Below are 22,726 nucleotides of genomic sequence, written 5' to 3'. Positions count from 1 at the left end.
GGAGAGGGGACAGCAAAGGGCTACCAAGATGCTGAGGGGACTGGAACACCTCTCTGATGAAGAAAGGCTGAGGGATTTGGGTCTCTTCAGTCTGGAAAAAAGACGGCTGAGGGGGGACCTTATCAACATTTACAAATACTGAAAGGGGGGTGTCAGGAGGATGGGGCCAGGCTCTTCTCAGTGGTGCCCAGTGACAGGACAAGAGGTAACGGGCACAAACTTGGCCATGGGAAGTTCCACCTAAACATGAGGAGGAACTTCTTGACTTTGAGGGTGGCAGAGCCCTGGCACAGGCTGCCCAGAGAGGTGGGGGAATCTCCGTCTCTGGAGACGTTCAGAACCCGCCTGGACGCGTTCCTGTGCCACCTGCTCTGGGTGACCCTGCCCTGGCAGGGGGTTGGACTGGGTGATCTCCAGAGGTCCCTTCCCACCCTACGATTCTATGATTCCCTGCAACCTGGCACATCGCCCTCAGCCAGACAGAACCAGTGGACAGAAAGCAGCTGGAGCCGAGTGGGATTCCAGGAGGACATGGATGCAGAGGTTCAAAGCTGAACCCACAGTAGCCTGGCAGAAGAGGCTGGAGCCCACCACTGATCGGGGATTGGGATGCCACTGGGATGCCTCATGCACTGCCTTTCTCTTGCTGGTTTATTTTCTGTAGAGATGCGCCATGTCCCAGGCTCCCAACTGAAACCCAAGCAAAGGAAGAGCAGCAATTCTCTCTGCAGCAGTTCCTGGTGGGAACTAGATGATCTTTAAGGTCCCTTCCAACTCTAGCCATTCTATGATTCTATAAAAATCTACAATCATAATGTAATTAAATTTATTATCCTAATTCTAACAACATCTAAACATTACTTTAAAGCATTTTCAATACTTTAGCTCTTTAATTTTTCTTCTTAAGCAACAAATCCCAAAGGGTTAGGCCACAGGAAAACTACCCTGCGGCCCTAGAGATTCGTGTCAATCTCTGTTATTTCATCATAACAGTTTGTCACTTTTTGTTCCTGTATCACAGAGGCAGATGCAAAACACCATCACTTGGAGAGAGTCAACCTGTAGTGAGAGTGTGCTGGAAAGGGAGGAAGAACCTGGGTCACTTTGGAGTGTTTCAGCAGCGAAAGGGCAACTGGAAACTTGTTTTAAGAAAATGAAAAGGTGATTCCCATCACTGGGCTCTGTGCTGGCATGTAATCTCTACTGCCGCTCCACCGCTGCAATGGGTGCTGATGGGAGCTGGGCTGGGGCTTCACGTGGGTGCCAGACAGAGCCGGTGGGTTTGGGGTCTCAGGGACAGTTTTTGGAAAGAAGGAGTAAACAGGTATGAGCTAGAACCAGAAGCATGTGGTGCTGCAGCTGGGGGCAGCCTGAGCCGGGCAAAGCTACGGTGTCCTGCTCCTACCTGGTCCTGGTCCACGTCTTCATCTCCTGTGATAATGATGCGCTTCTCTATTCGGGTCTCGGAAAACCCTCCTTTCACAGTCTGCACAACAAGAGGGAAAGCACTCACCCACAGCCGTCCCACAGGCCAGCTCCTGGTGGATGCAGCTCGGCCCGCGGGAGGAGGGACAATGCCAGCATCACCTTAGGAAATCCCCCGCAAGTTAGCGCATCTCCCACTACCCTCGACTCGGTGCATGGTTAGAACCAGCAAGACACAGCTGGCCACAGGCGAGGAGGAAAGGAAAAGGCCGGGTGGCGGGTACCAAGCACCCCTCCTTCCTGCTCCGGTCCCTCCCTGAGCTTCTGCTTTCATTTATGTGCACTTAATTTGGAACTAAACGGCCATGGGTGAGGTTTCTCTGATGCAGCGTCATCTCCTCCATTTCCTACTGTCACTCCCCCTTGCCTGTGCCGCTCCAGCTCTAATAAACCCGACCCAAGGTGAGATGCTCCAGCACTGGTGCTGTGGGCTTCTTGGGCCAGGGGGACCTGGGGTCTGGCTGTAGGTACACCTGGGAACACTCACCCCAGCTGCGCGGGCAGGGACTCGCATGCACGCTGCTGGCAGCCTAATTCCGAGTCCCTTCCACCCCGGCAGTCGGCATCAGGAGGTCAGTGACACCGCCCTGCTCCTCCTTCTCGCCCCAACGTCTCCCTGCCCTCCCAACCTACCGAGCAGAGGTGGGCACAGCATGTTTTCGCAGTCCCCGTGGGTGGGACGCGGGTGATGGCCACCTGATGCCTGGCTGTCCTTGCCCAGGGTCATGGGCTGGCTGGGAGAGGCCAGCAGGGCTGAGCCAGATGCTGTGCTGGCTCACCATCCCCCACGGGATAGCATACACTTTTTTGGCTCGTAAGGAGGAGAGGGGCATTTTCTGCCGTACCAACCACGATATAAACCCACCCCTCCACAAATTCCAGTGGCCTGCAGCAGGAACCCCCCCGGCTCCCGCCTTTGGAGCTGCTCTTACCTTGGTAACATGGGTAGTGGTGGAAGTGGAGAGGGTTTCCGCAGTGGCACTGAATATGCTGGTGAGCACTTCCTTCCCAGCGGAGCCGCTGGTGATCTGCAGGACAGAGGGACAGAGAGCAGCAGCATCAGCAGGGCCACCACAGGGGAGTCCCCAGTGCTGGCTCCCAGGGAGCTGGGACCTTCCCACCGGGATGCACCTACTCGGCCAAGCCCGGGAAGGGAGAGAGCGTCAAGGGAAAAAAAAGACACTGCACCACGCTTCCAACTGGACACAGGTTTTTCGAGGGGGCCAGGGAGAGGTTTCCAGAGCTATGCCAAACACAAAGCTGCAGGAAAGGGTTTCTGCAGCCGGGAGATGATTTCATGGCTGTGTTTCGCTCTTCCCCACTGACACGGTTCCAGCTGGGATGGAGTTAACTTTCTTGCTAGCAGCTGGTGTAATGCCATGTTTTGGATTTGGGATGGGCATAGGGCGATAACGCACCGATGTTTTTGGTTGTTGCTGAGCTCTCAAGGCCATTCTGCTCCTCACTCCACCCCACCAGTGATGGGCTGGGGTGGGGGGGCACAAGGAGTTGGGAGGGGACACGGCCGGGACAGCTGACCCCAACCGCCCAAAGGGATGTTCCACGCCATGTGGCGTCACGCTCGGTATATAAAGCTGGGGGAAGAAGACGGAAGGGGGGGATGTTGGGGGTGATGGCGTTTGTCTTCCCAAGTCACCGTTACGCGCGATGGAGCCCTGCTGTCCTGGGGATGGCTGAACACCCGCCTGCCCGTGGGAAGCGGTGAATGGATTCCTTGGTTTGCTTTGCTTGCGCGAACGGCTTTTGCTCCACCTATTAAACTGCCTTCGTCTCAACCTGTGAGTTTTTCCTCACTTTTACGATTCTGTCCCCCATCCTGCCATGGGGGGAGTGAGCGAGCGGCTGTGTGGTCTTAGTTGCTGGCGAGGGTTAAACCAGCACAGCATCCTCCTTTTCTTCCCAGTACCAACACACCAGCCAAGGGTGCCACTGCTGGGAACACAGAAGAGGTCCCTGTGGGACCAACCCCAGCCCACCCCAGCCCCGCAGGGACCTCCCATATGGCCTTGCTGCTGGCACCACATCCCCCCCTCACCGGTGAGAGGGAGCGAAGGTCTGTCACGGGAGCAGCTCCTTTCCCAGCCTTGGTGCTGTGATCCTGAAAGAAGAGCAGACGGGCGCGTTGGCTCGGATGCAACGCGGGGGCAAACACGGCAGGTCGCCCTCCGCAGACGTCCCCGGTGGGGCAGGGTCCCCCCCAGCACCGCTGGCCCCAGTCGCCCTCGCTGGAGCAGAGGGACCGCAGGGGACAGGGTCTCCCCCACCTCTCGAGGGGCCAGCCCTGCTTACTGAGGTCGCCAGTGCTGTCTCTGTGGTGCCAGCGTGAGCAGTGGTGGTGGCGTCCCTGCCCGGGGTGCCTCCTTCCACCTGCCGGGGCAAAGGAAACCTGGTGAGCCTGGAGATGCCAGGGAGGGGGTGACACTTTCAGGGACGGTGTGGCCGTCCTTGCTGCCAGAGGAAGCCAGGGAGGGTGACGACGCCATGGACACGTGCGGTAGAGCACGTATGGTGGCCGTTACCCTCTGGAGACATCCCCATGTGCCAGCGCTGCCCAGTGGCATGGCAGATGGGGCCGGGGACTCACACAGAATATCTCTGGGTGGGCTTTGCTGTGATGTTTTGGGGACTCCAGCAAGGCGAGGGGGAGCAGAGGCCCCCAGCCGCCCCACTCAGCCACCTGCCCCCCCCGTGCTGCTGTCTGAGGACAAGTTTTGCTGGACTGAGGCTTGGCAGAGCCATCAGGGAGCAAGGCCAGGAGGACAGAGCCACCGCGTCACCTGGGCTGCGTCCGTGGTGCCGACCTGGTGGGGAGCAGAGCCGTCTGCTTCAGGCTTCTTTACGCCCGGCCCCAGGCCGACGGTCACAGCATCCGTTTTTGGGGTTGACGACTGCAGAAGAAACACAGCGAGTCAGGCGCTGGGGCACGACGCCAACAGCTCTGAGCGCTCCTTGTGCACCAGCCCCCACGAGCAGAGCATCCCTGCCCCACTCCTCCACGAGTGCCCCACATGTATGATGACCTGCAAGTGTCGTGCCGAGCCCCACCTGGGCGAGGAGCGGAGGCCGGGCTGCCGCCCTGGGCGGACGGCCACCACGCAAAGTGCCCAGTGTGACTGATGTACCCCAAACCACACCTGATGCTCTGCCCCTGGGGTTTTCAGAGTTTTTTTGGATAGATTTATAGACACCATGGGTTAGGTCAAACTGGTCTTTAAAAGGTGGGTGAGACCCACCAAATCCATTTCACTCACACCCCGCAGCGCGTTTATGATCTGCACCAGCTCCCGGCGGCTGTGGTCACACCCAGGGCGTCAGAACCTCAGCGGAATGGGGATACGTTTAGGTTTCCAGCGCTCTCCTGTTACAGGAAACTGGAGCTGCCAAGGGCTCCTGCACAGGGCGTGCTTGGCCAACGGCCTCCCTTGCCAAGCACCGGCCACGGCGGGGCTGATCACCCCTGCCCACGGCCCCCCTGTGACCCCACAGCGTCGGATGCTCCACACAAGGGTTTCCAGGCTGGGTCAGAGAAAGCTGTCTTTAATTCTGCAGCTTTTTCCTGACTCCATCTCCAGACTCACCCTGGCAGCTCCAGCCAGTGTTGGGGACTTACCTGCCAGAGCTGGAGGGCTGCCCCAGCACTGACCGGGCAGGAGATGGCCCTGGCCCAGAGCAGAGGCAAGGCTGCATTTCGTCCAAGTTGGGACCGGCTCTACCGTCCTCTCCCTGTGGCGTACATTCAAATCCCACACGCATGCCGCATGCATTTTTCTCAACCCCGTTACAATCGCTCCCAGCATAGGAGGGACCCTCCACAAGCTCTGGAGAGGCTCCCCCAGGCTCCTCTGGAAACCCCTCCCAGCCCCGGCACGACCAGAGAGGTTAGTTGGCAGCACATTTCTCTTCACTACACAAACTGGTCACTGACTTCATGCAAAACACAAGGACAGAGCCGCTGGTTAGTGACACGTGCCCTTTCCAGCTGCTGACATGCTGTAGTGGTGCGAGGGACGGGGTAGGCAGCCAAAGGCAGGAGATGAAGAGATGGCGGTGACTTCTCCTGGTTAGCAGATGCACAAAACACACAACAGAGCCATGCAACACAGACGACAGCGTGCATCGGGGGGAAACAGCTACACCGGACAGGAACCTGGGGATGTTTGAAAGCTGGCATGCTCTTCCAAACCAATGTGGGAGTGCACCCCAGCAAGGCAGTACTGGGCACCCAGACAAGGAACATGGAGGCGTGATGGCACTGAGACAGTCTCAATGGAATGGTGTCCCTGTGTACCTCTAGCTGGGAGACATCTGAGCTGGGCTGGGAGACCTTCTCCCCGCCTTTGATATCCTCTTCCAGTCCGGCAACTACTTTGTCAGTGTGCTGGAAGGAAACCAGACCTTCATCTTCCGTTTCACTCTTGTCCTTGTCCAGCTCGGGCAGGCTCCGGGAGATGTCCTCAAAGGCTGTGCCGTGGAAGTCACCAATCACTGTGAAGTCCACCTCTGCTTCCAGGCTGGAGGTTGAACTGACCGTGATGCTGGAGCACTTGCGCTCGATGGCCAGGTGGTTGTCCTTCAGAAAGACCGAGTCCTTCTCCTGGTCCTGCTCCTCATCGCCGGTGTCACTCTCAGGAGCCCTGTGCCGAGGTGGCTTAGCTTTCTCCTCGGCGCCCTCCCTCAAGCCCGCTCTCTGAATGAGACACAATGGCGGAGAGAGACGGAGACAGTGAGCACCGCATGGGGCGGCAACGCTGGCAGTGCCGACAGGGGAGAAGGGAGGAGGAGGAGGAGGAGGAGGAGGAAGGCTGCAGCAAACATCACAGAGTAGAGTCAAACACAACTCAAGCATGGAGACTGAAACCTTTCTGACAGTAGCGACTTTGCAGGGGCGGGGTGGGGGGAGAAGGGTTCTTCAGTCTGGTTTTGGCAAAAGTCTAGTGGTAATTAATCATCTCAAAAAAGGGTCAGTCACACAGAAAAGCTTGGCCAGCTTGGAGGCACGTCAGCGCACCCGGTGGAAGCAGATGTATGCAAAACAACAGGGCTGTTAAGAGACATTCAGAAACGGCTCGGGCGCCAGTGCCATCGGATGTCAGTGGGGTTGGGCGCCCAAAAAACACCAACCAACCAACCAACCAAACAAAGGGAAAGAAAGAGAGAAGAGTTTGAAAGAAAAGGGCCCCATCAGCCACGCACAGCGAAGGAGAAGCGAAGGAATGTGCCAATTCCACTGAGCATCTGCGTGGACCCTGCGGAGCATCGCCCCAGGGCAGGAGGACCATCCCCACCGGGACTGCCCACCGGCCCTGCGCACCGGGGCAGCTGCCTGTGCCGGGGCAGGGTGGGGGGAAGAATCTGCGCCACCAACACAGCACCCCCCCTCCAGAGGCCTGACGCAGCTGGGGGTGAGTCTTAGGGATGACCTGGTTGAGTGTTTGGTCAGTGTAATTGACAGCACGGTCAGAGCCAAGGGATGACCTCCCTCCATAGCTCTTCTCCAGACGTGGACATACCTCTCAACTCCACCATCAGAGGGCACATCCCCCCTCCCCACACCTTGCCATGAAGCCATGGGAAATCTAGAGCCGTGCTGGACTTTGGGAAACCTAGACCCAGTGCTGGCCTTTGCATTTCGCTTGAGGCAGTTCTCCCTCAGGAAGAGGTCTAAGCCCACTGATGCCAGAGGAATCCCATCTCCCGGACTCTGCTCCAAGTGTTTGCAGCCCAGAGCCAGCCCCGCAACGGGCCCGGCTGTGCCAGCCCAACCTTCCCTTGGCACTGCTGGGATGTTGAGAGGTATGAGAAACAGGGTGTCAAGCAAACTCCAGAGGAACACACCTGCACACGTGTTTTCGTGTGTGTGTGTGTGTATAAACATAGACATAACAGCTCTGCCATGGGGAGAGGAGCTGGAAGCACACAGCCCTCAGCTGGTTAAGGTGAGCTTTCATACTACGGTAAGAAGCAGTTAGTAAAACAGCACTGAGACCTGGAAGACCACTGGAACAGCAGTCTTTAAATTCTCTTCTTTCAGGCTGGATTTTACTGACGGGTCAGATAAATCCTTTTCTTCCCCACTTGGTTCCTGAGATTTGCTCTGGATTAGAGAAAATGGTTAGTTGTAAGGAAATGAACTCTACAGGAGCTGATCTAGTGCTTACGAGAGCAAAGAAAGCTATTTCATCATCCAGCCACCAGCTTGCCCAAGACAGGGGAGGGTGGGTGAGGCCGGCGAGCTAAGCAAGAAGGGATATCAACGTAAGAAATGCAAGGGTGAAGCTGGAAGCGTGGGCACGCTGCTGCTAGGAGTGTGTGCGTGTCCGTGGCAGAGTCGCAGCTCCTTCAGCCACCCCCCGTCTTCTCCCTTGCTCCTGGACACAAAGCTTGGGTGCTCGCTCTCAGGTTTAGCGAGCCGGCATTCTCCAGGGAGCCAAAATGTCGGGGGTGGGGGGGGTGGGGGTGGGGGCAGTCACAAAACAAAAGCTGATGAACCAACGGGCCAGCGGGTCTGCATTCAGCAAATAAGCCTGACCACACGCACATACATAAAAGGACAGGGGATGCAAAGCGACTGCCGTCAGTCAATGGATGTGTGAGGAGCCACTGAACATGATAATAAAGAGCCACACAACATGCGCATGAACTTTCCGTCCGGACAGTTCATCGGAAGAGTTACCACGGCTTCTGCCAGTGTGAGTTCGCAGCCAGAGTCGGGGGAGGCCAGGTCAGCACTGTCTTCTCCTTCGTGCTCCAGGTCAACAGAAACATCTTCCTTCAAAGAGAGAGGCTGGGAGGTGTCTCCTGAGCTAGCCCCTTGCCTGAGGGCCAAGGAGCCCACACGAGACGCAGGTCCCACCGGAGTGACTGGCATTGCCGGTGGTGAGGTGAGGCCTGTGTTCAAAAGCATGTCCTGTCCCAGACCCATCTTCCCCTTTGCTTTTGCTGATGTCTCAGCTTCAGGCATACGCTCTTGGTCCTCCTGGGCTGCGCTTTGCTCTACTTCGCTTTGCTCGAACATCTTAATCTTAGAGGCCACTGAGGTTTTCCTGTAGCTCTCACTGTCCTGCCAGCTACCTGGGGCCACGGGGACATCTCCATGCTCCTGGGACATAGCTCCTGTCCTCCCAGTCACGCACATCAACGACCCAGACTCTACTGGATGTGTCCCACTGCTTGCTTGCAGCTCTCCCCCGCCTTCATAGATCAAGGTAGAGAGCGGGGACGTCTTGCTTCCTTGACACAATCCTGCTACAGGGGAGCGGGACTGCGGGACATCAGCAGCTTCTTTGGAAGGAGACTTATCCTGCAATGGCTGTCCTGGAGCAAGGTCACTGTCCCTGGTATTTTCTCCTGCCGTAGGGCTCCTGCCCTGTAGATCTTGTCCCGCATTAAACTCCAAGTCTCGGGGTGGCTCTTGTGCTTTGGGATCTGCAGTGGGAAGGAGCCCTCCAGCCACGGGACCCTCTTGGGGCAGGTCCCTTATTATGGCCTTGGTCTGTTGTTCTGGTTCTTCTGCCTTGGGAGGCAGCTCTTCCATGTGAGGGCTTTTGTCCTGGGATAATTCTTCCATCCCAGAGACTTCATCTCTGGTCATCTTCCCTGATGTGGGCCCTATGCCCTGGGAGAGCTCTTTTATCACGGGCTTCTCCTCCTGGAGCGCCTCTTCGGTGCCAGGGACTTCACTCTGGGTTGCTCTCGCTGCGACAGGGTCCATGTCCTGGGACACCTTCCCTGTGGCTGGGTCTCTGACATGGATCGGCTCTGCTGCAGCGTCTGTGTTTTGGGGTGGTTCTCCTGCAACAGGAATTGCACCTTGGTGTGGCTTCCATCTAGCAAAGCCCATGTCTTGGGGTTGTTCTTCAGATTCAGGTTTGGCACCTCTGTGGATTGCCACCTCTGCTGCAGGGCTCATGTCCTTGGGTGCTCCTTTGCCTACTCCAGGACTTGCCTCCTCGCATGCCACCTCCGCCGGGGGGTTCACATCCTTGGGTATGCCCACACCTCTTACAGGGCTGGTGCCCTGGGACAGGTCTCTGCCCTCGGGCTCGGTGCCCGGGGCTGGCTCTGCAGGGACAGGCCTGGATTGCTGGGCAAAGGGTGTAGGGACAGGAGTGCTGGGTTCATCCCCCTCCGACCCCGCGGCGGTGTGAGGGTGGCCCTGCCAAGGCACGGCTGATGGAGGCGACTTGGTCTCTATCTCTTCCATCTGAAGAACCACTCTGGCGCTTTCCTCCTTGTCGCCATCTGCTCCAATCCTTTCCGAGAGACCCTCCACTGCCGTGCAGGTGTCTGGGCTCTGTACTGGGCCCCCTCTGTGCTCCTCAGCCCCACGGCTGTCCTCTGCCAGGCCACAGGGTTTCAAGCCTCCCACTGGGCTTTGCAGATCCATCTCCTCCGGTCCCACCTCTTGGGAACACAGTAGAGCTTCACCTCCCTCGGGCACTTCGCAGCCTGTCAGCCCCGCAGAGGTCTTCTCTTGCTGGGGGAGCAGCCCTTCCTCCTGACCCGAGGTGGGACGTCCCACCAGGCTGGTCCCATCGCAGCCTGTCCGGGGCCGCTCCGATGCTTCAGCAGGTTTTCCAGACACTGCGCTGTGTTGCTGCCTTGCTGAGGGAGGGGGTTGGAACCCTTCTGTCACAGGTGCCACATGCCCAGATCCCTCCCCGGATGTGTTCACAGTGGCTTCTGGGCTCTCCTCCAAGCCAAGCCGCCCATCAGTCTCCGAGAGCTGGTGTGTTTTACTGTCCTTCTCCTCTTCCTCTGGATCTCCTAAGTAGATGATCCTCTGGGTGGCAGAAGTCTCCGAGCTGTCGTCACTAGCCTTCACTTTAATTTTAATGAGCTCTGTGGCTGTGGCCAGCACTCTCGCCTCCTGCTTCCTGGAGGCTGCAGGAGCATGCTCCTTGGAGGCCACTTCGCTTTCTCCCAAAATCTTGGACCTTTGCCTCTCTTCAGGCTGCTGACATGGCTTGGGCAGACCCGGCTCACGGGTAGTTGCTTCCTCGCCCTGCTCTTGGGGCTCCTCTGCACTGTGAGCTGGCAGGCGCTCTGCCTCCTGGCTGGGCTCCCCCCTGCTTTCCTTCTCATAGATCTCATCATCCCAGACAGACTCAAAATCCTCGGGACTAGCGATCATTTTTGCTCTCCTCCGGGTATCCAGGGCTGCATCTGCTGGCTCTTCCTGGCCTGCCGCTTCCTTGGCTTTCCCTACTGCCATCTCCACTTTTGATATGCTCGCACTCGCTTTCACCTCTGGGGTACCTGCATGGGCTTCTTCTTTCTTGACTCCCAGAGCTTTCTTTAGAGCTATGGATTCCAGCCTAGGAGTTTCTCTCTCTATAAATACCCAATGCTCCGAGCCCTGCATTGCAATTGGAGCAAGAAGAGTTAGCATCAAACATACTTTACCTAACTGCTGATGACTGCTGGCATGAGTAACAGAAAGCTGAGCTGCCTCCAACAGGGAGGACTAAATTCATTATTATTATTCATGCAAGAGTTGAGGCAGGGTCTATGCAAAGAGCCTGGCAACTTGCTGATGGAGGGAAGGGACTGAAAATAAGGGGGCTGATGCCGTGACGGGGACTAAGCCCCTCTATCCTCTGCAGGGACCGTGTTTTGCTCCGGGTGGTGGCTCACTGACATACCTGCAATATCCGCAGCTTTGTTGGAAGTATGGAAGCGGGAGCAACGCTCCCAGCAGACACGTTAACAGCCGTCGGGGCGTCTCTCATGAGGCAGGGGAACACAGCTGGTTCAACCCAACTGGGACCCCCCGATCTAACACCTGCTTTCAGCTGGCTCTAGCAATCTCCATGAGCAAAGGCTGAGGTTTCATGGTAGGCTATGGTCTGTGTTTTGAGCAGCTTCACTCTCAGCTTCATCCACAGGCCCTAAGACTATGTCAGACTTCCAGGAGCGCGAGCAAGAAAAGAAACTACTTTTTGGCCCTTTCCCCTTCCTACAAGATGCAGCAGCTCAGATTTACTCCAAAGTCCATCCTTCCTCTCCAGCTCTCCAGGCAAATCCCATCAGAAGCAATTATTTAGCAGAGGTTTCCAGCAATGCTGAAACCAAGCGATTCAGAAAATGTAACCTGCAAAAGGTTATCTGTGAAATGTAAAAGAAGACCACGGGCTCGGCAGCTGAGACAGCTATGGGTACTGCAGCGAGGACCACGCAAAGGTTGCGGAGCATCCTGCAGCAAGGACACGGTGGGTATGCGATATACCACACCGTCTATCTCTGCTGCTGCACAGGGGAGGATGCCAGGTTGCTGTTAACATGCACACTTTGTACATTCACGTGTTTGTCCTGCAAGACAGCTAAAGACCTCACAAGTGCCAAGAACAAAGCACTGCTAAAATTCAACCACTGCCGGAAGAGACGGTAGAAAATAACCCATGAGAAGACAGCAGCAGGAAAACATTTGCACCGGTGAGGAAGCCCAGCAGCCTCCTCAGCCACCCTCCTACACGTGAAGGGCAAACGCTGCGGGCACGGTCCTGCGAGTTCACCATGGGGCTGGCTCTGCCCCTGACACCAGCCCGCGGGCAGAGCCGGCATCACTCCTGCAGGCTGGGCAGGACCGACCCTCCGTGGCACCAGGACACACTCCAGCCCCAGGGAGTTGGGGGGCTGGCTGCCCGCTCCCCCCCTCCAACTAGGAAAAATAATCCATGAAAACGCGAGCCATGCCCCACGCAGGGGTGTCAGGGTGAACGTTTGGAGCAGCTGCACCCGCAACGGAAACCGAGTAACTGATATTGAGTAAGGGGAAACAGGGGGGTCAGAGGGAAGAAGCACAGCAAGAGGGAAGGGAAAAGAAGATAGGATTAGAAGACAGGGAGAGAAAGGAGGAAAACCAGTTACCAGTGGAAGGGCTTCCAAAAGGAAGGGAATCAGAAATCGCTGAAAGCCCCCCAGCAGAAAAATGCCACCTCCCAGCTCCTGCCTTCTGTACCAGGTGCCAAAGCAAGCGAAGCTCCCTGGGCACGGTGCCCCAGGCCTTGCCCTGGCACCACCCGGGCAAGCCGCAGACCTCTACGCCTGTCCCCCTGCTCCGGGCTCTGGCAAGAGCGGGGCTGCCCCCTGAAAATCCTCTCCAAGTGCCAGCAGGGCTGTGCCTGGGTAGGAGACACCATGGGGGCCGCGCCTGGGCACGGCCCGACGCTAGCCCCCTGCGAGAATGCCGAGCCACCCCAGGGCAGAGGCGGGTGCAGGCTCTTCGTGCTGCCAGGACAGCCCCTGGGATGGCACACATGCGCCGCAAGCCATGCCACGCACGCGGCAGTAAGGGCATCCTCCTCCACAGGTGGAAGATGGATCCGTGCCCAGGACTCTGCCATGGCGCCTGCACCCTGCCGCAGCCAGGTCCCTGCGCACCCATGCTGGAGGAGCCAGATCTTCAAGGAGACCTGTCCCATGCCAGCTCCCTCCAGCATCGCTCGCACAAACCTCTCCGACATCCCTTTACCCTGCGCTCCCAAGCACCGTCTGCTCTCCTGGTCTCTTCCTCCACAGCCCCCTCCAACACAGGTTTTATTTCTCCTTAGTCCACGGAACTGCAACAGAGGCAGCCAGTGACTGTCAGGAGCACCAGGTTACACCCAGGTCTTTCACAGTTGGGTCTGACCCATGGAAGCAATATTATCGCTAACTCGGCGGCTGCGTTGGGCCTGCCGGGAAGCCCAGGCCGGTCTCTGGCATTCCCTCAACACCAGCCTTCCCGTTCAGTAGCGATGCTCATGGCCGATTCGACCAGAAGACTGCTTACTTTCCTGGGTGTACAGCTTCTCTTCTGCTCCTGCACTGCTGTCTCATTGCCTTCTGCAGCCAAGGCAAGGATGGGCAGGTTGTAAGCACGTGAGCACGCTCTTCATTGAAGCCCTCTCGCCCCTTCTCTGGCTGCAAACCAGAGTCCTTCGGAAGAGACCTTCCCTGGACAAAGAAGACGAGTCTCTTCAGGCTCCTTCTCTGAGTTATGGCTTGAGATATTCATTGCAGATCAAAAAGCCTTAAGACAAGTCTTCTGAAGCTGGAACAGTGCGTTCATCCATGGCAGCACCTCTTAACCACAATGGAAAACCCAAAAGTTCCAGATTTATTTCTAAACCAGCTTCCTTTTCCTCAAACTTTGTTGGGATGAGAACAGCCCACTCCAAGGGAACAGACAACTACTCTGTGGTATGATCCGCACGCCGCTCCGGAGGGCTCAGTGCCAGCTCCAGCCACAGCTCTGGTTCCACAGCTCATGACAGCCCTTGTGTCTCTAGAGCTTGAGGACTCTGGGGGATGTTCAGAACAAATATCCGGATACCTGGGTATGTTCTCCAGGAAGGAAGAGAACTTCTGGAGCTTTGGAGGTCAATGGGCTGGCAGGACACTGTGTGCCAAGGCAGGAGCTGAGTCTAAGAAGGAATGATGCTGTCTGTGGAGCAACCTCGACTTCCCAAGGGATAATTTACTTTCACACTTCCCCCATGCCCCAGATCTGCTCTAAGAGGAGGAGCATTTGGGAAGGCCATTCTCACCGTGACCTACACGTCACAAGAGAGAAAAGAAAAAAGAAAAAAGCCTTCTGCCTCTGCCAACAAGGCCCATAACCTCGGCAGAGCCCAAGGCAGGCAGGAGTCCTCTCCCTTCGGCGTCCTTCAATGTCCCTGCCATCTTTCTTTGCTCCTCAGGGAGACCCGGCTCACTTGAGAGGAAAGCACAAGCCTCACAACAAGGAGGGAAGAATGAGTGAATCCAAGATGTTGAGACGACACATTGGGTCATTTTGTCACCCAAAGCTGAAGAGACTCCTGGCACCTCACAGCATTCTGGTCTTCCAGCAGGAGTGAGGACTGAGGGATGGAAGGGAGGGGGGAGACATGAGTAGCTGGGGGTGACAGATAACCCAACCTCAGCACGTCTGAAGCCCACGGGCATCAAGGGACTTTCAGGCTGAGCGTGATGAGAGCTCCAAGCTCTGCGGATGTGCTGTCCTCATGTCATCACCCTCTCGGGGTCACAAATTCCTCATAGTGACCACAGGCCAGGAGAGGACAAGTTGCCACATATCGACGACTGAGTCTCAGCCACTAATGCCTGTGGAGAAATCACCAGTGAGGCCACCTTGGCACCTGCACCACAGCACAGCCCTGGCACCCCAGAGGATGGAGGGGAAGACTGAATCGAGAGATGTGAGCGCACCTCACTTCCGCTGTTTCTGTCCACCAGCTCCTAAACACTGGCACGTAGAGGGTCCACCTGCGGACCAGGAGATGCTGCTGCAGCGCCCAAGCTTCACTGAAGATGCCTGTATCCTTGTTGAAGCCCGAGGCTGTGCCCAAGCCCTCACGCACGCCCATACTGCCTCCTGGGGACACAGGCTCCAGCCAGCCCAGGTTCGGGCTCCAGCTGTGTTGGTGGGACACAGCCCGCCGCCGCTGGCAACTTCTGCACTAAGGGAGACAACAGGGAGCAAGAGCTGGACCAGCCTCACGCCTGTCCCTGCCCGACACTGTCTTCTGTGGGGGCACTCAGGCAGGACACGCACCCCAGCACCACTGGGCACCACACCATGGCAGGGCCGCATCCCACCACAGCAGAACCAAGTCTCAAAGACCTTCTCAAGTCTTCTCTTGGCTGTCCTGGGAAACAACCACCATCACGTGAGATAGACCCTGCATGCACGCAATGCCGAGAGCCCGCAGTCCTCACCCGTGGGCACCGCGCGAGGACATTGAAGGCAGCATGACCCTGCTTTGCACAGGCATAAGACCAACTTTTCGGAAGCCTCCTGAGATGCCCTATTTCAGGGTGCCTGGGCCCGGGGAACTCTAAGTGTAGCCAAAGTGAAAAGAAAGCACAAGGGATTGCTAAAGACAGCTTGTAGCTGCCTGCCTGCTTGCACCCGGAGTGGAGACCCCCAGAGTGCCTGTGCCATAGGGTCAGCGCTGCCTCAGGACCCCCAGCACCAGCCTCCAGCACGGGCCCCTCACCCCGCCAGCCCCGGGGGTGCACAGCAGGGCTCCACCAGGAGGTCTCTCCCAGGCCCCTGTCTCACAGCCCAGAAGAAACAGTCCGGGGAGTAAATTTCACCGACAGCCCTGTCCTGGCGAAGGATCCTGCCCACCGCTGGAGAGGAGACCCACCCAGGGGGGGCCAGCAAATGGCTCGAGCTCTGCTTAGAGGGCAGGAGGCACCTCGGCAGGACAGAAAGCCCCACGGGGTGGGGGGGGGACAAACTGTGAGAGCGAGGGGTGGGGAGAGAAGGAGGATGGTGACAACCTCAGGAGAGGAGACAAGGCTTTTCTGCGTGAAAGACTCCATGCTTAGGGAAGCTCCGTGCTCAGATGCAAAATCGTCTAGGGTGTCCTCTTCCATCGTCTGTGCCAGCACGGAAACCCCAGCACCCACGGGGAAAGAGAGAGAGAGAGAGAGAGAGACAGACAGAGAGACACAGAGAGAGAGAGAGAGAGAGCATATGAGAGGAATGAAGAAACAAATGTTGGGTGGGTGGATGGATGGATGGAAGGAAGGCCGGGTGGATAGATGGATGAACAGAAGTCACAGCTATGCCAGCTCTAGATGCTCCGTTTACATCTCTGCGCTTTATCTATTTGCTTGTAAAAGAGATGTGGGGCGAAGTCCCCCTTCTTGCCAGTGCGGTGCTTTGATGAGGGGCTGTGAGCCCAACTCTGCCCGAGTCCCCCTGCAGCCCCGGCTCTCCGGCCGGCGCTGGGGACTGGCAGGCACACGTGCACATCACGAATCCCCCTGCAGACAGCCCCTGGCCCAGCCACCCCGCACCCTCCTGGCAGCCCAGCCCCACTGGGACCGTCCCGGGAGGGAACCAGGGCAAAGTGGGCCCGTGTGTGGTGTCCACCCTGCCTGGAGCCATGCCCACTGCTGGGGACACAGGACTGGCTCCAGAGCCCCTGTCGAGGAGAGAACCCCACGGAGGGGTGAGCAAGCAGGGAGGGTCCATGGCAGCGAGAGGGCATCCAGGCTGGCGGATGTCCTTGCCACGCGCTGCCTGTACCGAGCCAACCAGGAACCCGGTGTCACAGAGCACTCAGCTGCGCCATCCGCGCCCCTCAGGCAGCACAGGGGGCTCCGCATGTCCTGGCGCCCCCAATTCCAGCTCCCCAGGCGCCATCGTTTCACAGTCGTGGTCCCACCACAAAGCCAGCCGGCAAAGCGCCAGGAGGGGAGGACGTGGGTGCAGGATGCCAGCGTGGCACCGCTCACCCCTCCGTCTACTCCCACCACCCGGGTCCTGGCGCCGGTGAGAGCACCATGAGGCACCTCCTGCTCTGCCGAGGACAGCCCTCGGGCAAGAGCTGCACCGGGCACTGCCGTGCACCAGCCCTGCTGGTACGAGGGGTGAGAAGAACCCCATTTCACGGGCCAACAAAAGCCACAGCCCAACTCTCAGGTACCCCCAAAACACAGCTCTCCGGAGAAGGATGAGAAATTCAACCCCATGCAGTGCCTGGGCACAAGGGGAGAACACTACCAGCAGTGCGAAAATCGTTAGCACGTTACAAAACTTAGAGACAAGGACCAAAGGCCCCCTCCCTCCACCCCCCGCCGCCTAATTTCCCCCACCGCCTACTTAATTTCCACCATGCTCCCCCAGGGTAGCACAGGAGGCAGAGACCCAGAGCCCAAGAGCTGAGGAACTCCTCCCCGCGAACAACCTGATCCCCTCCGTAAGAGAAGCAGCAAAACGAACCTCGCCGGCCTTTTCTGGGGTTCCCTTTGGTGTTTCATCCTCATGCTTGGGGGAGGAAGAGGCTGGTGAGGAAGGCAGCCTCCTGTCCCGGTCCCTGTGAACCAGCTTGCTGTTGGGCTCCTTCAGGGTCCGTTTCAGCTCATTAATGCTGGCCTGATGCTTCAGCAAAACATCTTCCGGCTTGTCTAAAAACTTGGGGAAGGAGAGAGGAAGATAACGATGATTAAAGCACCAGCCAAGGCAAAAGAGACGAGCAGGGGCACTGGGAGGGTTTGCTTCACACTGGGCTTGAATTTAGGGTCTCAAGGGCCAAACGAACAGCGCGTCAGAGCACCCTGGTCTCAAGTTCTCACTAAGACCGTTGCAGGGAGCAGCAAAAAAGCAGCACGTGGCCGAGCGTGCATGGCAGGGCTTCCCTCCGTGAAGGGCACAGCATGCTCCTTCAGCATGTCCAGCGCGGCCTGCTGAGGACAAGCTAAGCCACCTGGAGGAAAAGAGTGGGCTCTCCCTTGGGCTCAGCAAGGGATTGGAAATACCAGCCGCCTCCTCTGCTGCTCTCTCGTGCCAGGCACAAAGGGAGCCCGAGCCTCCGCCCCAGCAGGGCAGGGAACCGGCATTTCCAACGGAGCTCCTTCAAAGTGAGCTACTGCTAAAGGGCAGGAGGTCAAGGGCTGGTCAGAGATGTCCAGCCCGGATCTAAGCCTGGACCACCATGGACCAGCCTTGGCCCATCGGCAGCCTGGCCTGCTGTGGAGAGAGGACAGCTCAGAGCGCTCAAGTGCAAGGTGGGGTTTAGGCGTTCGAGCATCGTTTTGTGACGGTACAGGCACCAGGGTGGCTCCCCTCATCCCGCCGCAGAGGTGGGCAAACTGGCTCAGAGCCAGAACCAGCAAGAGCAAGAACCCTGGCTTCTGCTTCACACTCAAACCTCTGTTGAGGTTCGAAAGGCGTCACCTAAAATACCTCCCCGGTATTTCTCCTCAGCAACAGCCCAGAGACCCAAGAGAGTCCCACGAAAAGCCCGAGCGAATTACCCAGGCCCTGAAGGCTCAGCGCAACTCATAAAAAAAAAACTTCCCCCCGTGGACCCGCGTGCCTGAGCCGTGGAGAAGCGCTTCACGGTTTGCCCACCTCTGGGCTGGGGGTGCGCCAGGGGAGCAGCACATGCACATGCAGCGGGGTAAGCGATGAGGCGGGCAGGGGAGGACCGGGACCGGTGCCCACCGCCCCGGCAGGGTCTGCCCTGCGGTGCCCAGCGGGACGGTGAGGGCTGCGTGGTGCCAGCGCGGCAAACCCCGTCGCCCGGCTGTGTTTGCCCCCATCGACAGCTCCGGCGAGGATCTACATCCCCCTGCGAGCGGAGGGGAAACCCCCGGGGAGCAGCCGTGGATTTTAGGCCGGGATGACTCGTTCCTGACGGGGGGCCACTGCGGACACGGGAGTCTGTGCAGGGGAGGGCAGAGCCTCCCGCTTCTCTGCGACAGGCAGCCGCCCTCTGGCCCAGGGGCTGGGTGCCGGTGTCCCCGCAGGCAGCTCAGAGTCTCGTTTGCCCCGGCGGGGTGGGACGGCAGCGGCAGCGCTGCGAGGAGCTGAGCCCGGCTCGGCAGGGCGGGTGATGGAGGGGCTCGGGTCAGGCAAAAGCAGAGTGCGGATCGGGGCGGCAGCGGGAGCGATGGGACCAGGCTCCGCAGGAGAGCTAGGGCCACAGGGCCGGACGGAGAGGAGACACGAGGCAAGGACATGGCGGAGTCAGTAACACGAGCAGAAGCCAGGTCTTCCCAACGGGCCAAGGACTCGGCGCGGGGGCCTGGCCGTTGCGCCTTGGGAGGGCTCTTGCTCACACGTACGATTAGGACCACCTTACTTAGTGGGATAGAAGATGCCGTGTGCGCGCTGGGGCACATCCCCAGCTGTCTGCTCCTCGGGCTTCTCTAGCATCCAACCCCCCGCCCCGGTGCATCTTGTATTCCAGTAAATAGGGTGACACACAGTGTTGCTTTGGAAAGGATGGACAATATGATGCACCGATGAGGACTAAGATACTCCAGAGAGAGAATACCTCCTGCTTGTGCCTGGGGGTTGTTTCGTGCTCCGGCTGGCAGCAAAGAGAGGGTTAAAAGTAACCAGCAGGGTCAGTCGAGGGAACTTGTCACAAACATCACAGTTAAGTTGATGGGCTGGTAGGGCGCAGAAGGACGGGACCCCCCCCTCCCCTCGCAGCGTGGGGCTGAAATGGTCTGGGGTGTCCCTGGGCCAGCCCAGGTGCCTGGGACGGGAGTGGGTGGGCTGTGCCTGGGCAGTGGCGGGCACAAGTGGGCACCGGTGTGCCTGGCCTGTCCCCGTCCCCATCCCTGTCCCAGAGCAGGGCTGCTCCCAGGTCCAGCCCTGCCTGGGGACGAGCCTTGAGACTTCAGGAGGGCGCTGGGGAATCAGAGATGAGCCGAGCCCCTGCAACAGCCCCATTTCCACCGGTGAGGCCAAGAGCTGTGTCCCAAGGGTCCCACCAGCCTGCGGCACGGCTGGCAGAAAGGACTGCAAGGTGCCCCGGGGTGACCCTTCCTGCCTGCAGCCCAGCCCTGCTGCCTGTGCCCGGTCCCCTGCCTGCCCTCTCCAGGCGTGAGCCAGCCGACCCCTCTGCCTCCACCCTCCTCTGCCCGCCTCCTCTGTACCTTCAGCTCCTTGATTTTCGTTGGGGTGGTCACCTCCTCATCCTCCGTCTCGGACCGTCTCCTGCTGCCAAACTCACCATCCTCATCCTGCTTCTCGCCCTCCGCCCCGGCATCGTGGTTCTCGCTGACGGAGGCTGGGCGCGAGAACTCTGCCCGTGGTGGGGAGCCCAGGTCACCCCAGCCCTGCCAACCCCAACCCTGACCCCAGTCCCTGCCCCCCACCCGCAGACCTGGGTGCCCAGGAGCCCCGAAAGCCCCGCAGCAGGGACGGCTGGTCCCAGGGGTCTCGGGGCGCAGGCAGCCGGGGCGAGCCCCATCCCCAAGCTGCCCAACCCCAGCCCTGCCACGTCCCCCTGCTCATGCGCAGTCTGGGCTACCACTCAGGGTGGGGACAGACCCTCTGCCGTGGGGATGCGGCTGGGGACGGCCTCCAGAAGGAAGCCTGAGGGCTGCCGTAACCCTGCCAAACGGGCCCGAGCAGCTGGCAGAGCTGAGCAGCTTGCAGCATGCCCCTCGCTCCCGCCAGCCGACCAATCTCCCTCCCCCTCCCCAATTTGGGGCATACCTCCGTCAAGGCTGCGAGACATGGTGTACCGTTTGCTGGAGGAGCGCTCAAAGAAGGGAGCCGGGCGGTCGATGAGGGCGCTGGCCTGCCGCGTCTGCGCCTGCGTCCGCCCGCTGTAGCGAAACTTGGAGCCCATCACCAGGAAGCCCTTTGGGGGTGGCTCTGGGGACACCAGCCTAGGGGTGAGAGAGGTGGAGCGCCATCGGTGAGCCCCAGCCATGTCCCCAGGCACTGCCCCCCAACATTTACCCACTGTGGCAGAAGCAGAAGTATGTCTGCCTGCGAGAAGAGAGGGCTGGAGAAGGTCTCCTCACCGGAAGAAGGTGTGATGCTCTATGCAGACCTTCCAGAGACGCTTGGCGGAGCGGTGGTTGGGCAGCTTGAAGCCAATGGTGCTCTCAAACTGTTCGTACTTGGGGGAGACAGAGACACACCGTTAACAGGCAGATCCTGCCGTAGAGGACATGATGGGATGGGACCTCGCCAAGGCCCTCAGGTTCCCCTGGCAGGAGCCATGACTACGCCAAAAAAAGTCTTCAAAGCAGTGCTGGAAAGGTCCGTGCCCAGTCCCACTGGGTGGTGGGATCACGCCCCCACACTTTTGGCCTAAGCACTTTCCTCAACTGTAAATAGCTTTTCAGTGCGAGATAAATTCCCTCAAGAAACAAAAACCTTTTACAGCTCGTTTTGGTGAGAGTGCCTCACTCTCCCTTTTAGATGCGCTGCCCGTGCCCTCCTGCCCGCTGGAAAACGTGGGTGGAAATGCATTCTCCCGTCAGTACACATAAAAGTGACAAGAGTGAAAATGAAGTCAAGGAAACGAACGAAAAAGCTTCCTGATGGTTTTTTGTGAAGCACAGAAGACACATCAAAAATGGCCCTCAACCCCCCCCTTCCTGGGAGACCTCCCTATCCCAGCAGGGTTCCAGCATCTGGCTGGTGGGGAAGGGACCCTTGGGTGCCCTCAGCCTGCTGAAGTCACTTTGCCAGTGAGAAAATGAGAGCACGAACAAGAAAGCACTTGCTGAAAGCCTCCATATACCACAGGAGATGTGCTCCCTTGGCCAATGCGGTCATTAACTTGGGACCTTTGGGGCAGAGGCTGGAGCCAGGCGAGGACGTCCCCGCCAGGCAGCCCCAGCCCAGCAGAGGAGGCGTTGTGCCGTACCCTGGGGCCGCACTGGTGCACGGCACCCACCTCACCCGGGCGGATCTTGATGTAGAAGTTGCTCCTCTTATAGGAAATTTTGAGGATCTTGGGCCAGGCGAAGCGGTTGATCCTCAGCCGGTCCCTGTAGATGAGGAGGCCATTGGCGCAGACGCCCAGCATGATGTCGATGCCCTCGGAGTCCTGGAGGAGGTAAGAGGGACAGGAGGGGACTGCTCGGATGCCTGGTAAGAACCGGTTTGGCCGACAGTACCACGCTCCCTCCTGCTCGGTGCTCTGCTATGGGGGACCAGCTGACGGGTCACTGAATCACAGACCGGTTGAGGTTGGAGGTCCTCTGGTCCAACGCAGGGCCACCCAGAGCGGCTGCCCAGGACCACATCCTTGTTGAACCTTCATCGTGGGAGGAAGGGGCTGGGCAGGGAGGGGTGTGCAGGCAGCAGGGCAGGATGGGGTAGCATTGGCCATCGCTCTGGCAGCCCCATGGCCCCATACCTTGGCGTGATGCAGATCCACTCCGTACATGGAGAGCTTCTTGGCGTTCTCCAGGAAATGGATCTCTGCTTCCCCGGGGGTCATTCCCCTGCAAGGAGACAGAGAGGGGGACACATGGCCAGGTGCCCCACCGGGCGTGGGCCAGCTGTCTGGTGCCTTCCTCGCCACCAGCCCATCTTCTCCTGGGGCTCACCGGTAGGTCTTGTGCAACTCCATGATGCGCTCCTCCAGCTCCCGTGTCTGGTTGGGGGCAAAGCGGAGCTCGCTGACATAGTTGCCCACGTGCTCCTCGGCATCATAGTCGCCCAGCTCGGCCTGCACGGCGTAGGAACCCAGCAGAGCATGTGTGACGAAGGAGCAGGGCAGGCGCCCCGTGATGATGTCCGCACGGAGCTGCAGGCACAGGTAGTATCTGCAGGAGGGGGCAGAGGGTAAGAGTGTGCCCTCTGGAGCAGGCTGGGGCTCCCCAGGAAGCGGCAGCGGGCACCCCATCTTGCACTGCTCTCCGCGGGGACTGCCACCTCCCACGGCCACCTTCCCGGCCCTGCTCGGCATGATTTAGACATGTCACAGGCAGCGAGACCCCAGACATTCCCCCT

The 22,726-nt window shown here is 58.8% G+C and overlaps 1 protein-coding gene across 11 annotated transcripts in view; it reads right to left on the bottom strand.

Moving 5' to 3' along the window:
- Window positions 1-22,726, bottom strand: part of EPB41L1 (erythrocyte membrane protein band 4.1 like 1) — a 71,842-nt gene that overhangs the window by 5,153 nt on the left and 43,963 nt on the right. For 3 of the 11 annotated variants that reach the window (XM_054218707.1, XM_054218706.1, XM_054218708.1), the window contains 14 exons: window positions 22,321-22,539; window positions 22,128-22,215; window positions 21,663-21,815; window positions 20,779-20,876; window positions 20,465-20,640; window positions 19,900-20,048; window positions 17,231-17,422; window positions 15,781-15,879; window positions 5,795-6,193; window positions 4,284-4,394; window positions 3,796-3,873; window positions 3,542-3,604; window positions 2,418-2,513; window positions 1,406-1,486 (listed from right to left, as the gene is read on the bottom strand). In XM_054218707.1, the coding sequence (XP_054074682.1) occupies window positions 1,406-1,486; window positions 2,418-2,513; window positions 3,542-3,604; window positions 3,796-3,873; window positions 4,284-4,394; window positions 5,795-6,193; window positions 15,781-15,879; window positions 17,231-17,422; window positions 19,900-20,048; window positions 20,465-20,640; window positions 20,779-20,876; window positions 21,663-21,815; window positions 22,128-22,215; window positions 22,321-22,539 (2,002 nt within the window). Of the gene's footprint in view, window positions 1-1,405; window positions 1,487-2,417; window positions 2,514-3,541; window positions 3,605-3,795; window positions 3,874-4,283; window positions 4,395-5,794; window positions 6,194-7,492; window positions 7,601-8,179; window positions 10,060-15,780; window positions 15,880-17,230; window positions 17,423-19,899; window positions 20,049-20,464; window positions 20,641-20,778; window positions 20,877-21,662; window positions 21,816-22,127; window positions 22,216-22,320; window positions 22,540-22,726 lie in introns of those variants that run through there. The other 8 variants (XM_054218711.1, XM_054218712.1, XM_054218713.1 and 5 more) reach the window with 8 other exon arrangements.

Source organism: Rissa tridactyla, chromosome 12 (assembly GCF_028500815.1).
Source record: "Rissa tridactyla isolate bRisTri1 chromosome 12, bRisTri1.patW.cur.20221130, whole genome shotgun sequence".
Taxonomy (NCBI): Eukaryota; Metazoa; Chordata; class Aves; order Charadriiformes; family Laridae; genus Rissa; species Rissa tridactyla.
Note: the sequence above shows the minus strand (reverse complement) of the source record. Positions and strands in the feature narration are given on the sequence as shown.